This window comes from Myxocyprinus asiaticus, chromosome 10, assembly GCF_019703515.2.
Source record: "Myxocyprinus asiaticus isolate MX2 ecotype Aquarium Trade chromosome 10, UBuf_Myxa_2, whole genome shotgun sequence".
In the NCBI taxonomy this organism is placed as follows: domain Eukaryota; kingdom Metazoa; phylum Chordata; class Actinopteri; order Cypriniformes; family Catostomidae; genus Myxocyprinus; species Myxocyprinus asiaticus.
The window spans coordinates 18100261-18123630 of NC_059353.1; the positions used below are offsets into that span (position 1 = coordinate 18100261).

Below are 23370 nucleotides of genomic sequence, written 5' to 3' on the forward strand. Positions count from 1 at the left end.
GATGAGTCAGTGACTCTAAGACCTTCACAATGGGCCGCACTGGGCTCCACAATAGTGAAGGCTAATGCGGATTTTCTGTGGCTGCTGCTGAGTGTGCAGGCCTGGTATGCATTTTGCACTAAAAGAGGGGCCCTGTGCTATAAAAACACCGTACAAAGGCTCAGCCTCCACATTGATTATACTGGATCTGTCCCACCTCAGTACGTGAGTATGCCACACTGTCTTAACTCTCAAAGTGAAACATCGGATTCCTTTCCAATATTAAAGAGCCCAGACAGAGAGAAGGTCATAAAAAAAGATCATGCAAGCAGGAAACAAATACATTCCTGCTTTGTCAAAACTCCAGGAATCGATTTTTACTTTATCTACCAAGGAATGTTATACTGAGTGCATGAATTCACGCTGTGGTCTTGGTTATCCCCCTCTTCTCTCCACACTTTTCCCCGGTAGAGAGCGCGGTGACTGACAGCAACCATGAACCCGCAGCAGCAGTTGGAGCAGAGGGGGGAGTTTAGGATGACTGTGTTCGAGGAGGAGTTCTTCCAGGGCAAGAGTTGTGAGTTCACATTTGAGTGCCAGAACATTCTGGACAGAGACTTCAGAAAGATTCGCTCCATTAAGGTGGAGAATGGCCCGTAAGTCTAACACCTGCATTTCTTTTGTGCAAAAGTTAACGCAAAGAGGATATTACTCAGATGTTTAATATACTGTATGAGAGATATAGAGATATGGTAAGATATTTGTAAAGGGAAAGGATTAGCATTCAAAGGAATATTCCATGCTCAATACAAGTTAAGCTCAATCAACAGCATCTGTGGCATAATATTGATTACCACAACAATTTAATTTGACTTGCCCCTCCTTTCTTTACAAAAAGCAAAAAATTGGGTTACAGTGAGTCACTTACAATGGAAGTGAATGGGGGCCAATCCGTAAATGTTAAAATACTCACTGTTTCAGAAGTATAGCTACATAAACAATATGTATTACAGTGATTTTAGTTTTAGAAAAACAACTTTGCAGCTCAAATAACACATGAGTTTTAACAGAAGAATTAATGTGTGCTTTTATAAAATTATAAGCTTCACATTTCTGCCTTTAAACCCTCCAAAAATTGGCCCCCATTCACTTCCATTGTAAATGCCTCACTGTAGTATCGTTTTTTTTATTTATTTTTTTTTTAAAGAAAAGGAGGGATGTGTCAAAATTACTTTTTGTGGTAATCAACATTATGCCACAAATGCTGTCAATTGAGCTTAACTCGGTTCCTTTAAGTTTCTGACTGTTGTCTGTTTCATATTAATAATTTCCCTTTGTTTTGTTTTCTAGTTTGATTGCAAGAATTATTACAAAAACAAACAAGCTTACATTACAATTAAGGGACTGCTTCAACTGATTTGTCTTTACATAGATGCCAAAAAATTATACTATGCACATAATGTCCCACAAAATCACCAATTTAATAGTAATCAACAGCCCTTCCAACTTCAACTAAAGTCTAAATGCTATTTTTCTAAAGATTTTAACAAACTGATTTGCAGTAAGAGAATGAAAAGGCAGGTTTCCAGAGAGTGTATGTTACAGAGTTTAAACAAAAGGTAGACAGAGATACAGCAGATATAGTCTGTGTGGCTGGCAGCTGCCTGCTGTGTTTCGGCTGCCTGCGGTGACAGATGAGCTGATAAAAGAATATAGAGCAGCTCCATTCAGCCCACACCATCATGTTTGCTTTTGCTTTTGTATCCTCATCAGCAGAGATCATTGCCATGTAAAACGCTGTTGCTTCCTGGTTTGTGTTGACTAAAGCATTCTCTCTCTCTCTTTCAGCTGGGTGGGGTATGAGTATCCTGAGTTCCAGGGCCAGCAGTTTATTCTAGAGAAAGGAGACTTTCCCTGTTACCAGGCCTGGAGTGGCAATAGCAGTTACAGAACAGAGCATATGCTCTCTTTCAGACCTATTAAATGTGCTGTAAGTTTATCTCAGGGGGTACAATATTACATCAAACAACCGAGACGAGTCCTTTGGTTTTAGACAGACTTGTAGTCTAAGCCTTTGCGAAGACTTAGTCCATCACCTCTGTCAACATCTCATTGTTGAAATGGCAAATTATAATTACTTCATAACACGTTACCTCTGAAAAATCCTCGAAATCATCCCCCCATTTCCCATACTTTCCCTGACAGAATCACAGTGACAGTAAGATTACCCTCTATGAGTGTGAAGACTTCATGGGACGTAAATTTGAGATGTGTGATGACTATCCCTCCCTCCAAGCCATGGGTTGGTGCAGCAAGGAAGTTCCCTCAGTTAAAGTCAACTCTGGAGCGTAAGTTATTCCTCACATGGCTTATCTGTCATTAACAGCTACTGGTTCATTTGATATGCTAACATATTAGGGTTAACAATAAAACCACTATTTTATCCGACATCAGAATCTGATAAGATGCGAGACAAACATTGACACAACTGTAACCATTGACTATAAAAAAACATTTTAAATTCTATTCAAGAAATAATAAAGGTGATTTTCAATAAGTGTCTTCAAAAGCACATCTTAAAATTTTCTTTGTGACAAATAACATATCACTTGCATAATGTAGCAGCTCTTACTGGTGTGCGGAGCAATAAATGAGATTTGCCCTTTTCTCTGGCAGCTGGGTAGGCTATCAGTTTCCTGGTTACCGTGGATATCAGTACATCTTTGAGAGAGACAGACGCCAAGGAGAGTACAGATGCTACAACGAGTACGGCACCCAGGCACACACCAATCAGATCCAGTCTATGCGCAGAATTCAACAATAAGACCAAACAACATTATGTACCCACCATGTCATGCCGTGTCAATAAAATAGGCATTAAAGACATTATTTAAATTATGGTAAAAGAGTGCCTGTGGCAGTTTCTTGCTTTTTTAAATAAAACAACTTCCCTGCTTAAATCATGGATCTGCCAAGTGGTATTTTGTGGTAATTAATGAACTGATGCTTTTTTAAAGGTATCGGTGAATTAGAGCAAGCCTCCCAAATAATTGTAATAATGCAGAGATAGAGAGCCAGAAGACTTTTGATGTTATAAGCCACTCCATCATATTTAAAAATAGGGATGCTTTACACCAGATGAAGACCAGCAAATCTTACTTATTGATGTTTAATACCACCTACACGAGGGATGTAAGACTGTAATATATTTCTAATAAACAAGAGCATAAGAACATGTTAGTCTTTCACTGTTTGTTGTATCAGCATGTTGTTTATCTGTTTTTGAGAAAAAATAGATAATTTTATAATTTAGAAAAAGTGCTGCTAACTTAATATTGAACAACTACTGTAGGCGCACTTTGAGCCAAAATCTGATATTTCAGTTATATATAAGTAAATTCAACTTATGGTAATTTTATGTCAGCATAACTAGAAACTCTTTATAGATATACACAAATGTATCAGTTCTTTCAAATTGATTTACTTAAAAAGCTATGTTACACGAATAAGATTTAACAACTAATAGCACATTGTTTCAAATTAACTTTTCTTACTATTATTGTTTCTACCTAATATAATTGGCTCAAAAGAAAATAATGACTGAGGTCAGTCATTAAACAATTGATTCCCCAAAGAAGTGCAGATATAGCATGCACTTCAGCAATGCACATTTACCTGCGCAAAGAAATATTACATTGATTAAAAAAGATCCAACTTAACCAAAGGGAACACTAATCACCTTAATGATGACTTCACACAAAACAACCAATTACAGTAAAACAACATCAATAATACAAAACACAAAAATTTCTATGAATTATTAATAACAACTATATAAATGCACTAATAAGTTCCTTTTGACCGAACAAATGTGTTCAAATTATTCATTACTTATGTTCTGTACTTGATCTTTTGATTTTGTAGTACTAAAAATTTTAATTTTATGGATTTTGAAGGCAAAGAAGTTCAAGGAACACACAATTATTCTTTTACTTTATATGTATCACTCTAATTTCACCTTATAATTAATACTTTGTGTTGTACACATTAATGTAAATTAATAAAGCTAAAAGATTATAAATATGTACATTTCTGATTTGAAGCATTTCAAAGCATTTGAACATTTTTTTCTTCCGTTATTGTTGTTGAGACAATAAATCCTTTTAGTTTTTTTTTTTAGTTTTTTTTTCAGTAATTTAATTTTTGAAGATTTTATTTAAACATTTTAAAAATCAATTTGAATCATTTTGTATTACAATAAAATTTGAATAAACTTTAAATGCTTACAACTATTCAATAATCTTAATATTTAGAATTTTTTATATGTTTATTGAGCTTTTTTCAATACTGATAAGGCAAAGAAAAGATATTTAGGGTTTCTTGCTGGATAATTATTTTAAAAGAGAGAGAGAGAGAGAGAGAGAGAGAGAGAGAGAGAGAGAGAGAGAGAGAGAGAGAGAGAGAGAGAGAGAGAGAGAGAGAGAAACATTTGTGAATTCCACCCCTCCCCTAAATAAATAAATAAATGGACAATAAAATTATTAATAAATCAAAATAATGAGGGGGCCTGGGTAGCTCAGCGAGTAAAGACGCTGACTACCACCCCTGGAGTCCCAAGTTCTGAGTGACTCTATCCAGGTCTCCTAAACAAACAAATTGGTCCACTTGCTAAGGAGGGTAGAGTCACATGGGGTAACCTCCTGGTCGCTATAATGTGGTTCGCTCTTGGTGGAGAGTGTGGTGAGTTGTGCATGGATGCCACAGATAATAGCATGAAGCCTCCACACACGCTACGTCCATGGTAAGGCGCTCAACAAGCCACATGATAAGATGCGCGGATTGATGGTCTCAGACACAGAGGCAACTGAGATTCGTCCTCCGCCACACGGATTGAGTCACTATGCCACCAGGAGGACTTAGAGCACATTGGGAATTCCAAATTGGGGAGGAAAAATAGGAGAGAAAAAAATAAAATAATAATAATAAGAAGAAAATATTAGCTTATAGATAATACAAGTGTACACAAACCTGCACTGATAAATAGGGAATATGTTCACAGTATCAGTATTGTTAGTATTGCCCATGTGCGCCTTTGAAATCATGTTATGATCCCATCCCCCCAGTCTCCCTTTTGCCTCTCAAATTTCCTATCAATAAAGACAAAATTTAATGAATAAAACAATAGGTTAAGAGATAAATAAAAAATAAAAAATAAAAAAATCGAAATCAATAAATTATAAAGGGGTGGGGTGGAAGTTCTCATGCTCACACTCAGTTGGGTTTCACTGGAGCTGTCCGAGGTCCTGACCTTTCGGGATTAAATACATTTAGGCATACATTCTTGTTTGAACATAAACGTTTTCATTGTTCGAAACGAGGTCTAGTGCGATGGATGAATATTTCAATTATGAAGAGGACAAGGGAAGTGAGGGATCCCCTTCGTCCAATCAAATCTTTTATATCAGTGGGATCCGGGTGTGATTCCGCCTCTTGTTTGTTTGTCATGCAACCGTTCAAGACTCAAGCAGTATTTGACTGCACACACCCAAAGACAGAGTCAGATGTGGACGGCACAGTTGCTGTTTGAAAACTTGCTCCCACACCCAATCCAGGATCTCCTAATAAATGTTCAACTGAACACACCTTTGACAAATACACATTTTACTACCAGCTGATTTAAAGTGAAGCACTGGTTCTTAGTGCAGTGTTAAGACAGACAAGAGCAGAATGCAGGTGGATCTGGAGACAGGTTGCAGCCTGACATAAACTGACGGGGTAAGTGAAACTTTAAAGGGAGCAAGTCAGAAACTTGTAAGTTATTTAGCGGGAAATGGCCGACAAGTTATAAAGCTAAATATCACACATCAAATCTAACTAATCTAGCTATTATACTGCAGGCCAGTTACAGCTACCAGCAAGGGTGTAGATTTGGCTTGAACACTTACTTGTTTTGATTATGGGGGGTTCCCTCCCCCCATCCCCCCTGGAATCTAGGCCCCTATCTACCAGTAATACTACTAGAACCACAGTAAACATCTATAAAGATTTCAGATTTAGGCCTACTATTGTATGATATATTAATCAGATCCTTTCTCTGTCATTTTTCGTTTATTATGGAATTCAGTGTTATGAACTTCTACTGTTTTAGGATTCATTCAACTAAGGTCCAAACCAGCGTACCTCCTACGGAAAATGTTCTTTGCCCAGCCTGCCTAGAGAGAGTCATGCATCGCCTTGCATTCGAGGCTTGTTTTAAGTTGCCTGCGATTTCTTTTATAGCTCAGGCAGCTAAAGCAAGTCTGGGACGCAAGCGACTATCCGACAGAGCACGTGAAAGTGGAAGGAGTGGACAAGATGAGTGATGGTTACATTTGTTATTATTATTTTTTACAGTGTTTGTGTTAATAATGCTGGTACTCTAAACCCACAGTATGCTACACTGTAAAAAGTGAATGTGCTGTAGTTACTATGACACCTGATCCGAACCTTTCAAACTACGTTTAATGGCGTTATGCGTAACCACCCTTACAAAAAATAGAAATACCTGGCAAACTTGCCACAAATTTCCCTCTCTTTATTTTTACATGCAAATGTGCTTGTGATTCGCCGCAAATGTTTGCGAGAAGTTTGCATCTCTTCACCGATACTAGTTTAGTGAACCTGCAGCAAACCTTTGGCGACAAAGGACAATTTGCCGCAAGTTTAACCTACCGCAAAGCTCATTTGCTTGTGAAAATAGGCTAATCCGTGGCGAATTTGCGTCAAATTTGCCACGAACTCTCAATTTTTGTAAGGGCTGCACATTACGCACATTTTTAGGTTAACTGGTTCTGCTTTGGGGTTTCTTCTTTTTCTGTGTAATTATAATAAATATACAGTGTACTTTAAATACTAATAGTTATCTCAACTTGTAAAAAATTGTGTACTCAACTTGTTTAAGTTTTTACTATTCTTACTAGTTTTAATTAAGTTACCGTTACTCTCTAAGTCCTAAAGTTGTCATTAATAAAATAAATAAATAAATAAATAATAATAAAAAATAAAAAAATGGTGGTCCTAATTAAACAGTACTTGAAATGTCACATTATGGAATATATATATATATATATATATATATATATATATATATATATATACTTTATTTAAACTTTGGCTTTGAGTACTACTAACTCAAAATTTTCAAGTGAAAAATTGCAGCAATGTGGAATTCCCATAAGCCCTTGTGCTTGAATAAAATGTGTATGTTTGGTCAAAACAAGGGAACTTCTGTAGAAAATTAACCATTGTTATTTAAAAATATATATTGTTTTAATTCTTATGGCTATTGTTGTTGTTTTGTTATAGGCTACCTGGCTGATAGTTGTGATTTGTATGAAGTCACCATGAGGGTGATTAGTGTTACCTCTGTTGAAGTTGGAGCCTTTTAAATTCAAGCCATTCTAACTCAATTACTTAACAAAAGCGCAGATTTATGTGCACTAAGAAGTACTGAGGAGAACTGAGATTTCCAGTCATAATTTCCCATTTACTGTATAAAACGTGCTATAACTCAATTGAAATAATTAAATAAAAACAATGATACTTTAATCACAGATGAATTAAGTGTTACGGGTAACTAGTTAATGTTACTTAAAAAAATTAAGTTAAGTTTACTTGAGCAAAATAAGCATGTTTACTTAGAAAAAGCGTGCAAACCGACTGCAAATATCATTTTTGCGATTGGTAATATACAAAAATGTGGATGCGCGCAACCCAGTTTTAGATAAGAATTACACTTCCTTGTACAGATAGAGAATATTAGTTGGATGCTTACTCGAGCGCATTAAAAATATAATAAAGCACACTTTTCTTCTCTTCAGTGTTTTTCCTTCTTCATGAGTGCATGGGTGTTGTATGGGATTGCTGACACGTGATAAATTAATTGAACCCTTGTGCTGGTTATTGCCAAAAAGACCATCTCCGTTTCACCATTAACACAAGCCTTTAAACACCCAGTTTAAAGATCAGCAAATGAATGATACATCTGGAAAACAGAACTAGAACACTCAGATATTTAGGGGGAGTAATGGATATTACATATAGGCTACGTTATTAATTTTTATGTATTTGAAAGCTCGTGTTGCTTCGAGAGAGAGGATATTACGTAACACTTTGATATTAATAATCGGTCATCAATTGAGGAACTTCGATTTTTTTAAGCCCTAATAACCAACATATTTGTCATTGTCTATTAGTCCATCTGATCATAAGACAGAGCGCATGGTTCACATTTACCATTTCACTTCTACTGCGTACTAAAGCAGCATCAGTTTGGAATAAAATGTTCTTGTTTACCATTATGCACTGAGGCATGCGATAAAAGGCAAATATTCTCTCCCAACATGGAACAGGCCTTTCTGTTTGCAAAGAGGTAAAAAGGCGGAAAAGAAAGAGGATCTGAAACGGTTTCCATGTCAAACACTTCAATTCTCCATAGAAACTCTGATCTTAACGCAGAAACTTTATTAAACCTTGATGGTGGATTGATAAGGCCGAATTTCTATCGGTTCCTTTTTATTGTGGAGACTGGGAGGGATGACAGAGGTAAATTGCTCTTTTAATTAAACCAATGCACTGAAGGAAATTGCTGTCTGAATATTGTCTCAGAGATGGGGCTTGTGACAGTTGCCTGGAAACTTCAATCTGTCTCACATTTATTCCAGATCACAGTTTTGAGATAAAGTTTAATAAAAATCTTTGCCCCAATGAAAGCCTACCCTTTCACATCCACCACCACCACAATGCGACAGAACAGCGGAGGAAGCCTTATGTTTAACATGTATCTCTCAGGTACACAGTCTTTTTGTGCGTAAAATGAGAAATATTGCTGAAATTATTAAAAGAGAACGGGGCAATTGTAGGGGTCCGCGCGTGCATGCTGCGCACCATTGCCGCTGTATGTGACTTTTCCATCTTGAACGCATGTCCTCTTTCGTCGGAAATCGGATATCCTTTTTCCTGGACGCGTTTCCTGACCTCACCGTTGAAGTTAGGCAGAAATTCTGGGCAAATAGGCTACATCGTGTAGCAACACAAGAATGCTCTTAATATTTAACCTCTTTTACAGATAATTATTATTTATTGATACGTTACATTTAGACGCTTCTCTAAAATGATTACAAATAGTGAGAATTATTAGTGCATCTCTTTTAGTGCATGCATTTGAATAATTTCCCCAATATTTTCAAGGGACTTTGAATTTCAACATTGAGAATATGACATATTTATAGACGAATTCTAATTGGCAATAGTCTATTTAAACGTTTTCTTCCAGACCATACGGAAAATCTACTGAAGGAAAGCAAAAGCTCATCTTGGACCCCAATCAACACAGGTGTACAAAAAGGTGAGTTTTGCTAATATATTTTGACAGATAATCGCAAAAAAAAAAAAAAAAAAAAATAATTAATTCATATATGTTCTTAGTTGTATTGATATACCATAATATCGTATTATTGTTTATGTTTTGCACATATTTATCATTGTTTTACTTTTATATATATATATATATATATATATATATATATATATATATATATATATATATATATATATATATATATATATATATATAAGATCACAGTTACACTAATTTTCCTACAAATGATATTAATAACAAAAGGTCTGTTTTTTTTTTGTGCACCCCACATTAATATAGCATACATATCCTAAACTACTTTTGTTGCATTTTAGGAAGTGGACAAATCCAACTATGGCAATTTCTTCTGGAGCTGTTGTCAGACAGCGCCAACATGTCATGCATCGCCTGGGAGGGGACCCACGGAGAGTTTAAACTGATAGACCCGGACGAGGTGGCCAGAAGGTGGGGGGAACGCAAGAGTAAACCCAACATGAACTATGACAAACTGAGCCGAGCTCTGCGCTATTACTACGACAAAAACATCATGACCAAGGTGCACGGAAAGCGCTACGCTTACAAATTTGACTTTAACGGCCTGGCACAAGTGTGCCAGCCCTCTTCCACTGAACAAGCTATTTATAAGTTTCAGAGCAACTTCGCTCCTATCCAGTTTTCAGGCATTTCCAAACTCAATCTTGTTGCTCCAGGTGTTGGTCCGTCAGGGTTCTCTTATTGGCCCGGATCTCCTCCGACTCTCTACCACAGCCACAGCCTGCAACCACCAGGACCCTTCGGTGCCGTGTCAGCGTCGCATTTAAGTTGCGTTAACAATATCAATACTTTAAATAACTTGAATAATATAAATAATCACTATAACTGATTTTTGTATATATGCGTCAAGAGTGCGCACCTGACATTAGGCCAACATTTCAAAATTTCATTAAGCGCAACTAACCGAGGACAATGCAACAAGGTAGATTAAAAGGCAAATTATACTTTAATAATTTGCAATAAACACATAATGTAGGTCTAAATAAAAATGAATAAACACGTAATTCGAGTTAAAGTGTGAGTTTGAGCAAGATATTTTGTTGGCTGTTGATGTTGATCATCACTGTGATAAGAAAGCAATTTAGCGCCATCTTATGGATAACAAATGATCCCATCAACACTTGCTTTTATTATTATTTATCATTTTGCATCAGTTGAAATCAGTTTTGCTTAAATTAAGATGTTTATTTCTATATGATAATTCACAAAACTTGAAACATCATAGTATAAATGTATAAAATTATTGAAAGGTAAAAATAAATGATAAAATGAAAGTAAGCCTCTTGCTGGAGATCAGTAGGAGAGCAAATGGAAAGAATTTGGGAATAGTCTACAAAGCTGGTAAAATAATGTGTGAGTATTCGGATGCTGCACTTTTTAAACTGAGCAAATTAGTGTACAACACTATAATGCGCATTAATATGCGATTATTTAACGCCGATGGAGGAATAATTCTCCAAATTGGGCATACATAAAAAAGCGAAATCGAATAAATCGTAAAGAATAACAATAATAAAAAATAAAAAAATGTTATGTGTGTGTGGTCCATACACGTAGGGATTCAAGGATCCTCGCCCATGCCCATGTCATTCTTCTTTTCACTATGTTGATTATTTGGCTACATAATGTATTTTGTTTGAAACAATACATTAAAACTGTAATATTGTAAATTAACAGAACGTCTGATCTATTTATCATGTGTATGTGTGTGTGTGAGTGTGTATGTGTGTGTGTGTGTGTGGGGAGGGGGGGGGGGGGGGGGGGGCAGGTTTAAGTGGTTTACGAAGACTTTTTTTTTAGGTTACAAACTGGTAATTACAAGGGTATTATGCTATAAATGTGGTTTATGAGGACATTTCTAATGTCCCCAAAATTTTAATCACTTAAAAAAAAAACATACTAAACAATGTTTTATTGAAAATGTAAAAATGCAGAAAGTTTTTGGTGAGGGTTAGGTTTAGGGGTAGGGTTAGGGTTAGGGGATAGAATCTGTAGTTTGTACAGTATAAAAATTATGTCTATGGAGAGTCCTCATAATGATAGCTGCACCAACATTTGTGTGTGTGTGTCTGTGTGTCTAACAAACCACAATCTGGGGTTCATGAAAGTATGTTTTTTTTTTTAATTTTGAATAAATAAATAACAAATATTAATAATAATAATAATAATAATAATAATGTTTCTAGGAGTAACATATTTGTAATTTAGTCATTTTGTGTGTCACCTACATTGTGGGGAACAACCAAAGGTCCCCAGAAGGATAATGCTTAAGTAAACATACACATTTCTTAATAAAAATACAAAAAGGTTTCTGTGAAGGTGTGTGTGTGTGTGTGTGTGTGTGTGTGTGTGGACTCTTCGTTCTACAATTCTGCTGTCTAGACAAAAGTTAGCACTATGTAGCTACTATAGGAATCATAATCACTAGAGCACTTCAATCATGTTTCCCATCAGAATTTAATTTTTCAAGGAGTTCATACATGAATATTTTAAAACAAACAACCTAGGAAAACTAAGAAAGAAATCCCAAACTTTTCCTGTAACATACTAATACTAAATAGCTAATCTACACTCACTGAGCACTTTATTAGAAACTCTATGGTCCTAATAAAGTGCCAGATGTTCTGCTGTTGAAGCCCATGTTCTGCAAGGTTCGACATGTTGTGCATTCTGAGATGCTATTCTGCTTGTATATTTGTACAATTGTACAGAGCAGTTATCTGAGTTACCGTAGCCTTTCTGTCAGCTCGAACCAGTCTGGACATTCTCCGTTGACCTCTCTAATCAACAAGGCATTTCCATCCGCAGAACTGCCGCTCACTGGATGTTTTTTGTTTTTGGCACCATTCTGAGTAAACTCTAGAGACTGTTGTATGTGAAAATTTCAGGAGATCAGCAGTTACAGAAATACTCAAACCAGCCCATCTGGCACCAACAATCATGCCATGTTCTAAATCACATTTTTCCCCATTCTGATGGCTGATGTGAACATTAACTGAAGGTCCTGACTCGTATCTGCATGATTTTATGCATTGCACTGCTGCCACACGATTGGCTGATTAGATAATCACATGAATAAGTAGGTGTTCCTAATAAAGTGCTCAGTGAGTGTATGTCCAAATGCCAACGCATTTCAGTATTAGTTTGTGGTTTCCTTATTGAATTGACTAGTTTCTTATTTGATGTCAAATGTGAGAAATTTCTCCAGCATTGCTGTGTATTGTGGGGAGACTGATTAGTCTCCTCAGTGTGATCTGCATGTCAATAGCACCTCTACTGGGCCTTATGGCAAGATTTGTCTGCACTGACACACTGGACTTATTTAAAATCCAACTCTGGCCTGGCCAACAGACATGAGCTTAGACTAAAACTTTGTACAAGGAATCACTTGGTGTAACTGTTCAGCCAAGGCTTCATCTTTCTCTGAGTGTAGCTGAGATAAATTATAAGTATAAAGCAGTCTCACAGTTTCTAAATTCAGTTAACAGTAATAAAAGATTAGATATTTACATATAATAAAGGCTCTGAGCCAAAACAATCACACAAAAAGCACATTTATGCTTATGAACATTTTTATATATGCACTTCTAATTTTTAAGCTTTGTCAAATATTTCAAAGGTCCATACACCAAATTGTCAAAAAATCATTCTTTATGTGGTTTTGAATTTCTGTAACCTTTAAATTATGTTTAAAACTATAGAGCTGTTTGTATATAAACTCAACAGAAATGTTTATTACACCCTCTACAGGTACTAATATAGCCCTGATCAGTCAAAGGTTAGTGTGTGGGTTAAATCATGCTGCATTGGAGAGATGACCCCAGAAAAGCAGAAAGACTAGAACAGTATATAATCAGTATTACTTACATAACAGTAAACCGATATATTGTTGCAAGAGAGAACATTGGTACACAAATGCTAAGTAGAATGCAGAACACACAGGTGGGTGGAGAACATTTCCACCAATCTATTTTTTGCTCTAAAGCATGGATAAAAATGAAGAATATCAAAACATGTCCTGCTTCATTCCTTCATTATAAATTACCCACTTTGTTTAAATGGTTTTAAGCACTAGACAAAAAAAAATACCCAATGCATTAGTTACTAACAACACCATTTATTAGCATGGTGCCACAGTGGGCCAGGAATAAATACTAACATTGAAGTAAGTTTAAGAGAGATCAGTCAACTTGGGTTATTAGCACCCTAAAAGCTACAGAAACTATTGTGAAGCAGGCCTTCTGGTAAACACAACACTGTGTGACAGAAGGGAAGTGTTGGCTGGCTGCCCCCTACAGAACCTTATTGAGCAGTACTGCTCTGAAGTTTGAATCTGTCTGTGTGATCTAGTGACAATATCCTTCATCTCTTTCATGTTCTCTCACACAGAGAGAGAGAGTGAAAAGAGTGAAAGCATGCCAGTGGTTTATTATTCTATCTTAATCTTAGTAATAAAAGTCAGAGTCTTTTTTTTATTTTTTTATATTATTATAAGTTTGTTTAGTTGTTTAGTAAGTTTTGAATACGGTTAAATAAGTAATAGGCCTATCTATTTGGCTGTTTATGAACAGAGCTGTGCTGTGATTTGTTTGTTTATATTCCTGGTCATGGGAAAAGACAGACTTGTCTCCATTTACTCATCCACCAACAGATTATTACAACTGACACTTTGATCTTCTACCTGAGATAACCTATTTCCACTAATCTCGGATCAGGTAGTGGAAAGCGTTAGGTAAACCTTCTCACACATAGCCCGGGCAAACCCGAGTGTCAAAAGGTCAAAATGACAGGGACTACTGAAGAAAGCCTCACTGTAAAAAAAATTCTGTTTTTTTTTACAAAAACAAAACAAAACTGGCAGCTGTGGTTGCCAGAATAATTATGTAAAAAATACAGTAAAAAAACAACTTTACAGAACAACCTGTACATTTTACAGTTTAAAACTGTTGTAACATACATGACCATGATGGCATTGTAATAAATAAATAAATTTACAGTAGAAAAATGTCATAAACTTGATATAAACCTTCTGAAACTGAAAAAATCTGCTTTTTACTTTATAGGGTATTGTTAATTACATTAAAAATGACAGTTTAGCACATGATGACATGAAGTTCATCAATAGTGGCTCTTCCAGGAGCAATGACCAATAAACACACAGAGACAGTGCTCAGTGTCACTCACACAAACACTAAACACCATCAGGGTAACACATGTGAAATTTAAATAACGCAGTAAACATTAACTAGACTACATTAAATATAAAACAGAACACCCCAGTGTACGTAACTGATATTAAAAATAAGAAGAAACATAACTATTCCCATAAAATATAATGAAGTATGATGGGTCACGCAGGGAATTGTTGGAACGCCCAATTATTGTTTTTTATTGTAATTTTAACAATAATTTACTGTAAAAAGTACTGCATTGTCTTTTAAAATATATTACCATTTTTTTACTGTATATTTTACAGTTAATACCCGTTAATCAATTAAAGTTTTTTTTCCTGTAGCCGTTTTACAGTCTTTTACCCTTAAAATTACAGACATTTTTTACAGTGCTGCTGACAGATTAAGGAAGAGTTTTAACAAATAGAAAAAAAGAACTAATCTCTGTGCTTGGCAATATATTACCCAGGTCTCTGGGTAATCCTGCCCATTTGAAACATACTAAAAAAATCACTTGTTTACTGATGATTCAGACATTCTGTCTCAGTCAGTGCTAAGCAATAAGTAATACTGACACAACAGACAGAACATATAGTAGCACCAGTGGTAATGTTTGGTAATATTATGAATTAAAACATAGTAATGGGGTGACTTTAAAGTGATAGTTCACCCAAATAGGAACATTCTGTCATCATTTACCCTTATGCTGTTCTAGACACATAAGACTTTCTTCCGCAGAAAACAAAAGGAAATGTAGGCAGAATGTTAGCCTCATTCACCATTCACATTCACTGCAATGAAATGTGACTGAGACTGTCATTCTGCCCAACATCTCCTTTTGCGTTCCACACAAGATAGAATGACATACAGGTTTTGGAAAAACATGAGGGTGACTAAATGATGACTGAATTTCCCTTTTCAAAAATGTTCACATTATGTGTACATATGAAACATTATTGGCTGAGAATAGGGTACAATGGGGCTTTGGCACACCTTCAGGAAAATATGCTTTTTTCTGGTCACAAAGTGTATCAAGATTTAAAAAAATTATTCTTTTTATTTAATATTGATGGAGCAACATAATTTGTGTGGAAATAAATAATAACGAAACGTTGATTTGATTAAAATTATTTTTGGTACTTTTGAGTAATATGCTTTTTTTGAGTAACAAAAAAAATAAAAAAATAAAATAAAAAATAACCACTTCAGAAAAGGGCTAACCATTTTCTGTTGATTTCAATCAAATTTGGCATTTCATAACATCTCAAATATTTTATAAACATATTAATCTCCATTGTGACTGGATCAGTCAATGTGAGCCCACTTTGAACATTTTTCAGAACAAATCTATTCACCCCACTTAAGAAAAACAACGTGTCTTACGGAGGCCTTTAGCTCCTGCAACAGGGGGGCATTTTACCCCAAATTCTGTACTGTCATTTCACTTATTAGACAGTTATTTAAAAAAAAAAAAAAACTTTTGATTTAATAGTTTTTTGTCTCAAAATAATGTAATCATTTCAGGGATTCCCATTAGCAACATAAATTTGCTAAATTGAAAATTATTAAATATGAGATAAAATACCTCAAAATCAAACTTTAGACATTGCACACAATAACCTCATCGATCAGGAATATTTTGCAATATATAGTGACAAACAGGTTTAAATATATATATATATATCTATGTATATATATATATATATATATATATATATATATATATATATATATATATATATATATATATATATATAGACCCCAGGGGGCCTTTATAACCACTTTTGGCTATGCTATAGGGAAGGCTATATATAGACCTTTTTCACACTCCGGGTTTGGAATGCAGAAGTAAACATTTGCAGGGTAAACTTCGACAGCGGTGAATGGGAGTGAATGGGAGATCACATCAAATATTATTTTCACTTACCCATTTGCTCCAAGACCAAAAGAAAAAATCCACTATTACGTTTGAATGACTTTCCAGAAGAGGAAAAAAAATAGAGAGCGGTGGATTAAGATTTTACTGTCTATATTTACTAAAGCCAACTAAGCCAAATTTACTGTCACTCTCTCAGCAGCTGTAATAGAAACCCCCTCACAGCTGCGGTAATTCGTTTTTTAAAACTAATTCCAGGGTAAAATAACCCAAAGGATAATGTTATACATTTAAACTCAAAATTAAAAAATGTATAATATAAAAAAATCTGCGAGATATCCGCTGCTAAATAAGGCGGAAACGAATCATCACAGTCTGTGAAAAAGGTCTATTGCTGTACCACTACTTGATACACCATGGTACTGAATAATTACCATAAATTTATTTTGCTTGGTACATCACCGCAGTAAAGATAGTTTGCGGTTTGAAATTCAGACTTCGATTGGCTATAAATCTGCTATTCGCTGTGGTAGACATGTAAATAATGTCACATGTTATTCTTCATGATTTGTGTATTCGGATGACATCATCCTCTGCTCCAAAATCGGTCATTAAAATTTTACGACTCTTCATTTTCTAATGCAAATAGCTCCAAAAGTTGAACATCTAGAAGAAACCACTCTTTTCTTGACCAGATCCTACATCATGTTGCTTATGATTCCGACAAAAGAAACTTTCTAATGTCCAATTCGAAAACCACTCGAAGGCTGCGTCCAAAACCAAAGGTAGCTGTCTTGTTGCCTCACTGCCCTTTCAGTCAGTGACTCAAAAGACAGTGTTTGCATACGAAGGCACCTCCAGAAACTGGTTTCAGACAGGTTACTGAGGCAGTGTAATGTCACATCATTACTAGGATACCAGCTTCAAGAACATAAAGGTGGCATAAAAGTAATCAAAATGACTCCAGGTGTTTAATCCATGTCTTCTTAAGCGATCTAATCGATTTTGGGTGAGAACAGACTAAAATGTTACTCCTTTATCACTGTACATCTTAACATTGCAGTCTCTAGGCCAAGCTCTATGTGGCACTAGGAAGTGTAATTGAGCTTGAAACCATGATCGCCAAGGAGACTGCAGATTTATTGGACTGTTCTTACCTAAAACTGATTAGATTGCCTCAGATGACTTGGATTAAACCACTGGAGTCTTATAGATTTACTTTTATGCTGACTTTGTCATTTTTGGAGCTTGGAATTTTGGTCACCATTCACTTGCATTGTGTGGACAAACAGACATCATATCTCCATTAAAGTATGTTTGTGCTATGCGGAAGAAAGAAAGTCATACGAGATTGAGATGATATAAGGGTGAGTAAATAATGAGAGAATTATCATTTTTGGGTGAACTATTCCTTTAATAGACCTTATTCACAGCAGAGCCATGTTTAATTTTTGATGGGAATGACAACAAGTTTATGAGGGATAGACGTACAGTCTCTTCCAGTGTTTTTGGATTGTTCCACTGATGAAATATTGGGAAAAATATCTTTCCTAGAAATTTTAGTAGACAAAAAACTACAGACAGTATGAGCTGTGGAAAATTTAATGTGGTCTTTTTTGATAGCTTTATACAGTGCATGTCATTGAAGAGACGGTAGTCTATCCATCAGCCTAATTTTCATTCCCGTTATAAGGTATTTTGGATTCTATTTATAATCTTATAATCTTTTGCCAAATTACATGATATCAGTAGCATTGATAAGCCTCATGCATGAATTATATATCAGCACCAGTCAGACTGGGATTTATTTAAAAAAAATAAAATAAAAAATAAATTATACTCCAAGCAAAATATGACACTTTTTTTCCAAACCAATGTGAATCAAAATATTAGTCATTCATACATATATTGGCACATATAAATCTGATGATGAGAAAACATTTTCAAGTTTTACATTCAGAATGAATGTCTGTCAATAGAGCCTGAACACAAATAGGTCAGGACCTTGGATAGTTCCATTCACATCTCTTCAAAATGAACTTTTATCCTCTTGAGACTCAGCAAATTATGCCACTTTTTTTTAAGTCTGCGTTAGAAGACATCCAGACCTTTTTTGTAATACTAATGATGTAGCCAATAAATAGGAAAATCAAATACAATAAATTGTAAGTTTAAGTATAGTAAAAATAACAATAATGTTTAAGGCTTATCTAAATGCTTATCTAAAATTCTAAAAAAAAAATTCTCCCCTGAGTCTCAGGAGGATAATGAAAGATAACCCATGACTGACATTTACAACTATGTGGAATAAATATTTGTACGTTTTCACCTTCCCTTTTTTTGACTATATGGATAACTGTGTTTACAGCAACTGTACAGATACAAATCTTTTCAGCATGCATTGGACTGCAGCTACACCCGTGAATCTATTTTGACTATTATAAATCACTACACCAGGGTATTATTTATGCTAATACTGTTAAGACAAATCCACTAAAACAGTGATATAAAAAATTATTAACCAGCTCATGTTGTAGTCACTCAATGTAATGATGCTGGCAATGACAGGCATACATGAAGTGAAGAACCCAGGTGCAGTTTATTTACATGAAGTGTGAAAAACAAAAACGTGACTACAAAACATAAACATGAACTAAACTAGACTTGACATAACTTGACTTGACATAACATGACTTGACTTGACTTGAATTCCAAACAATGTTACATGGCAAACATGAGGGTATAAATACATGGACAAGGGTATCAAGATAACCAATGAATAGACAGAACTATAAACAAGATAACAAGACTAATAAACTTAAAATAAAATCTAGAACTGATAACGAGTTAACAAGACAATAAACCAATGAAAACAAGACACATGATCATGGAGGGAAACAGGATGATCACATGACTTGACATGGAAACAGGGAATCACATGACATGGCAGAGAAACAGGAAATAACATGACCATGTGTCTTGTTTTCATTGGTTACATGACCTGAACAGGTACTAAACTTAAAAAAAGACATGAAAAAAGAACAAAACACATATAGACGTGACATATCCCCCCCCTCTAGTTGCAGCTCCCCATGCCCCAAAACACAGAGTTAAAGAGGGAGCTGGGGGTGGGGGGGGCGACTTGACGTGGCTACATGGCATGACGTGGTAACATGGTATGGCAGTATCCTGACTTGGCCATGGTAGGCATGGATGATGACTCGTTGGCCGTGGCAGGCGTGAGTGCTGGCTCATAGAGCAGAGGCGGGCCTGGACCGTGGAGCAGTGGCGGGCCTGGACCATGGAGCAGAGGCGAGCCTGGACAGTGCAACAGAGGTGGGCCTGTACCATGGAGCAAAGGCTTGCTTGTGACATGGCATGGAGCAGTCTGGGGCTTGGCTGAGACATGGCATGGAGCAGACTGAGGTAAGGCTGTGACATGGCGTGAAGCAGACTGAGCTGTTATTGTGACAGGCTCAGGTGTTGCTGTGACATGGCATGGAGTGGGCTGAGGCACTGCTGTGACATGGCATGGAGCAGGCTGAGGCATTGCTGTGACATGGCATGGAGCAGGCTGAGGCGTGGCTGTGGAGCAGAGGTAGATGGAGCTGACATGGCATGGAGCAGGCTGAGGCATGGCTGTGGAGCAGAGTTGGGCTGTGGAGCTGACATGGCATGGAGCAGGCTGAGGCGTGGCTGTGACATGGCATGGAGCAGGCTGAGGCGTGGCTGTGACATGACATGGAGCAGACTCAAGTGTGGCTGTGACGTGGCATGGAGCAGGCTGAGGCGTGGTTGTAACATGGCATGGTGCAGACTCAGGCGTGGCTGTGACATGGCATGGAGCAGACTCAGGCGTGGCTATTATATGGCATGGAGCAGACTCAGGCGTGGTGGTGACATGGCATGGAGAAGACTCTGGCGTGGCTGTGACATGGCACGGAGCAGACTCTGGCATGGCTGTGACATGGCATGGAGCAGACTCTGGCGTGGCTGTGACATGGCATGGAGCAGACTCTGGTGTGGCTGTGACATGGCATGGAGCTGACTCTGACGTGGCTGTGACATGGCATGGAGCTGACACTGGCGTGGCTGTGACATGGCATGGAGCTGACTCAGAATCAGGGGCAGAAGGTGGCGCAAGCTCTACGACCATGACGTGGGACCCTGGCTCATCGACCATGACATAGAACCCTGGCTCATCGACCACGACGTGGGACCCTGGCTCGTCGACCACAATGTGGGATCCTGGCTCATCGATCATGATATAGAACCCTGGCTCATCGACCACGACGTGGGACCCTGGCTCGTCGACCACGATGTGGGATCCTGGCTCATCGATCATAACGTGGGACGCTGGCTCGGAGAGGTCGATAAATTGAGTCAGGCTGTAGGTACTCCGGCCACCTGGCATCAAGGAGGAGATTGGCTCATTCATCCCAAAGCAAAAACAGTCCTTGAGGGCAATCTCATTAAAATCGACCCTGCTGGCCAGAGGACAAATGTCCTCTACATATTCCTCCAGGGGACGATTCCCCTGACGTAAATGAAGAAGCTGAACTGCTGGGTTCATTTTGTGGTCAGGTATTCTGTAACGATGCTGGCAATGACAAGCAGACGATGATGATAAAGTGAAGAACCCAGGTGCAGTTTATTTACATGAAGCATGAAAACCAAAAACGTGACTACAAAACATAAACATGAACTAAACTAGACTTGACATAACTTGACTTGAACTCCAAACATGTTACATAAACACAATACCTGACCAAGGACCATGGCAAACATGAGGGTATAAATACATGGACAAGGGTAACAAGACAACAATGAACAGACAGAACTATAAACAAGATAACAAGACTAATAAACTTAAACCAATGACAAACTAGAACTGATAACGAGTTAACAAGACAATAAACCAATGAAAACAAGACACATGAACATGGAGGGAAACAGAATGATCACATGACTTGACATGGAAGCAGGGAATCACATGACATGGCAGGGAAACAGGAAATGACATGGAACCACATGACCTGAACATAACTAAACTTTAAAAAAAGACATGATAACAAGAACAAAACACATATAGATGTGACACTCAAGTAGGGTTTACAATCATATTAAATCTATCTGTAGCTACTGCGCAGATTATGATCACATTAATGGTCCAGTTCACTTGCATCCTTCTTGGAATCCCCTTCATTTCTTAAGTCTTGAAAAACCTCTGTGAAAAAGTGCGGATCTACATTAATCTGCAGCATTTTGCCACTCAGTTTATCGATGACATCCAAAGAACGTTCCCAGAACACATCCTTGTTGGTCTTGATCATGAAGGGCTTGAGAGGGTAAGAAATCTCGTTACCTATGTATGAATACACCAGATAGAGGCAGGTCAGAAAGGTCCTGTGAAGTTCACGTGGGCTGTCAACATCGTTGGATATCATTTTCCTACAGAGCAGATAAACAAACACGAGGTTGGCGGGCGTGATGAACCCGTGGTCCTGCCAGCCCTGCAACAGAAGAGTCCTGTCCACATTTCGGAACCAGAGAATGACCTCGTTTGGACTGAGTTCCTTGAATTTGAAGCATCGTTTGCACACAGATTCTGCCAGGCAGCGGAGCAGCTCCCCAGTGGTGGCCTGAATGATTACGCGTCTCGGGGAGATGAGCGAACAGCTGCTGAGCTGTTTCTGAACCGACACCAGTTGCTTCGCCTTTGGAGATAGCTGGTCCTGATCGAGATGAAGCTTCAGCTGGGTGGGAACTGTAGGGATGGGTACAGCAAGAGGTCTATTTTTCGTTTTTCGATCTGTGTTGGTCAGCCGTTGCGATTTCTTCAAGTTCTCATGGTTGAGATGCTTGATCTGACAGTCGCTAGTCAGTGGTGGTAGTGGAGCAGGATTTGGAGTGACTTTCTTGGCACTTTTCTTCTTAGCTGATGCTTTAACCAGCCGTTTAAACGTGAGAGTAGACACGATCTGCGAATATTTCTTAAGGCACTTTTCTATTTTCCCGTTGGTTTCATTCACTGTCTTATGGTCTCCTTGTTTAATATTGGGTATATCGAAAGCACAGTCCCCATATCGGAGCAGCGCGCAACGGGCAGCAAAAAAAAGTTATTTAAATGGCCCCGTGTGCGAGGAGATGTCGCAACTGAGTTTGATCGTATCAGGTCACATACGAAGCTCCATTTGGTTTGTCATATAGGCTACCATGTAAGTAAAGGTTCTGAGTCAGCCCATCAAAGATGTTTAGAGGAAATTTCAGAGCAGGCAGCAGACACTCCCTCCACTCCTTCTGCAGCAGTGTCTGCAACACAATCCTGCATTGCCTACCTCAACTAAAGGGATTTCTGGTGAGCCAGACCAATCTGACATCAGCCTCTGTTAACTGGGATTATCCCATCACGTCTGTGTAACTAGCCAACCTTAGGGCTACAGAAGTAGACTGACAGACTAAAGCACCAAGAGAAACAAATATCTGTGTGCACATCACTTCAGAAGGTATACAGCATTTTTGGATTGCATGAGACAAGTATAGCTCTGCTATTTCCAGACTGGTTATTCTCTCCTCAGCTGCTCTATTTTACCTACTACAATAGTTCACCTTCCCCAAATGAGAAAGTAATGACACGATTAAAAGGGCCTATTTTGAAAACATTGTGTGCCAAATGACTAAAGAATAGTCTAATTTCAAGTTTAGAAAATCATACAAATAATTACCATTTTTGTAACCCAATGAAATTCATTAACATAAATATCTGGAATGAGGACGCAAGTTTTTGATTTTTAACTGAACACCAAATTGTTTGCTTTGTCTTGGCTGGAGGATACATGTGTTGTCCTCAAAGGGATTTTCCAGGTTAAATTCATGTTAAGCTCAATCATCAG

General features: G+C 37.3%; 2 protein-coding genes and 1 pseudogene across 3 annotated transcripts; 2 read left to right on the forward strand and 1 right to left on the reverse strand.

Moving 5' to 3' along the window:
* The first annotated feature begins 59 nt into the window (after positions 1-59).
* LOC127447203 (beta-crystallin A2-like) lies at positions 60-2939 on the forward strand. Of its 2 annotated transcripts, none has more exons than XM_051708866.1 (5): positions 60-204; positions 451-635; positions 1828-1969; positions 2185-2327; positions 2656-2939. In XM_051708866.1, exons 2-5 carry the CDS (start codon positions 475-477, stop codon positions 2801-2803), a joined length of 594 nt encoding a protein of 197 aa, XP_051564826.1. In that variant the 5' UTR covers positions 60-204; positions 451-474; the 3' UTR covers positions 2804-2939. The 2 variants fall into 2 exon arrangements, with proteins under 2 accessions (XP_051564826.1, XP_051564825.1); XM_051708865.1 differs by having other exon boundaries at positions 60-200.
* Positions 2940-7147: 4208 nt separating this feature from the next.
* On the forward strand, positions 7148-11090 carry LOC127447202 (protein FEV). The gene is made up of 3 exons (XM_051708864.1): positions 7148-8808; positions 9293-9364; positions 9712-11090. Exons 1-3 carry the CDS (start codon positions 8724-8726, stop codon positions 10257-10259), a joined length of 705 nt encoding a protein of 234 aa, XP_051564824.1. The 5' UTR covers positions 7148-8723; the 3' UTR covers positions 10260-11090.
* A 10549-nt stretch (positions 11091-21639) lies between these two features.
* Positions 21640-22562, reverse strand: LOC127447361 (cyclin-dependent kinase 5 activator 1-like; annotated as a pseudogene).
* Between the last annotated feature and the right edge of the window lie 808 nt (positions 22563-23370).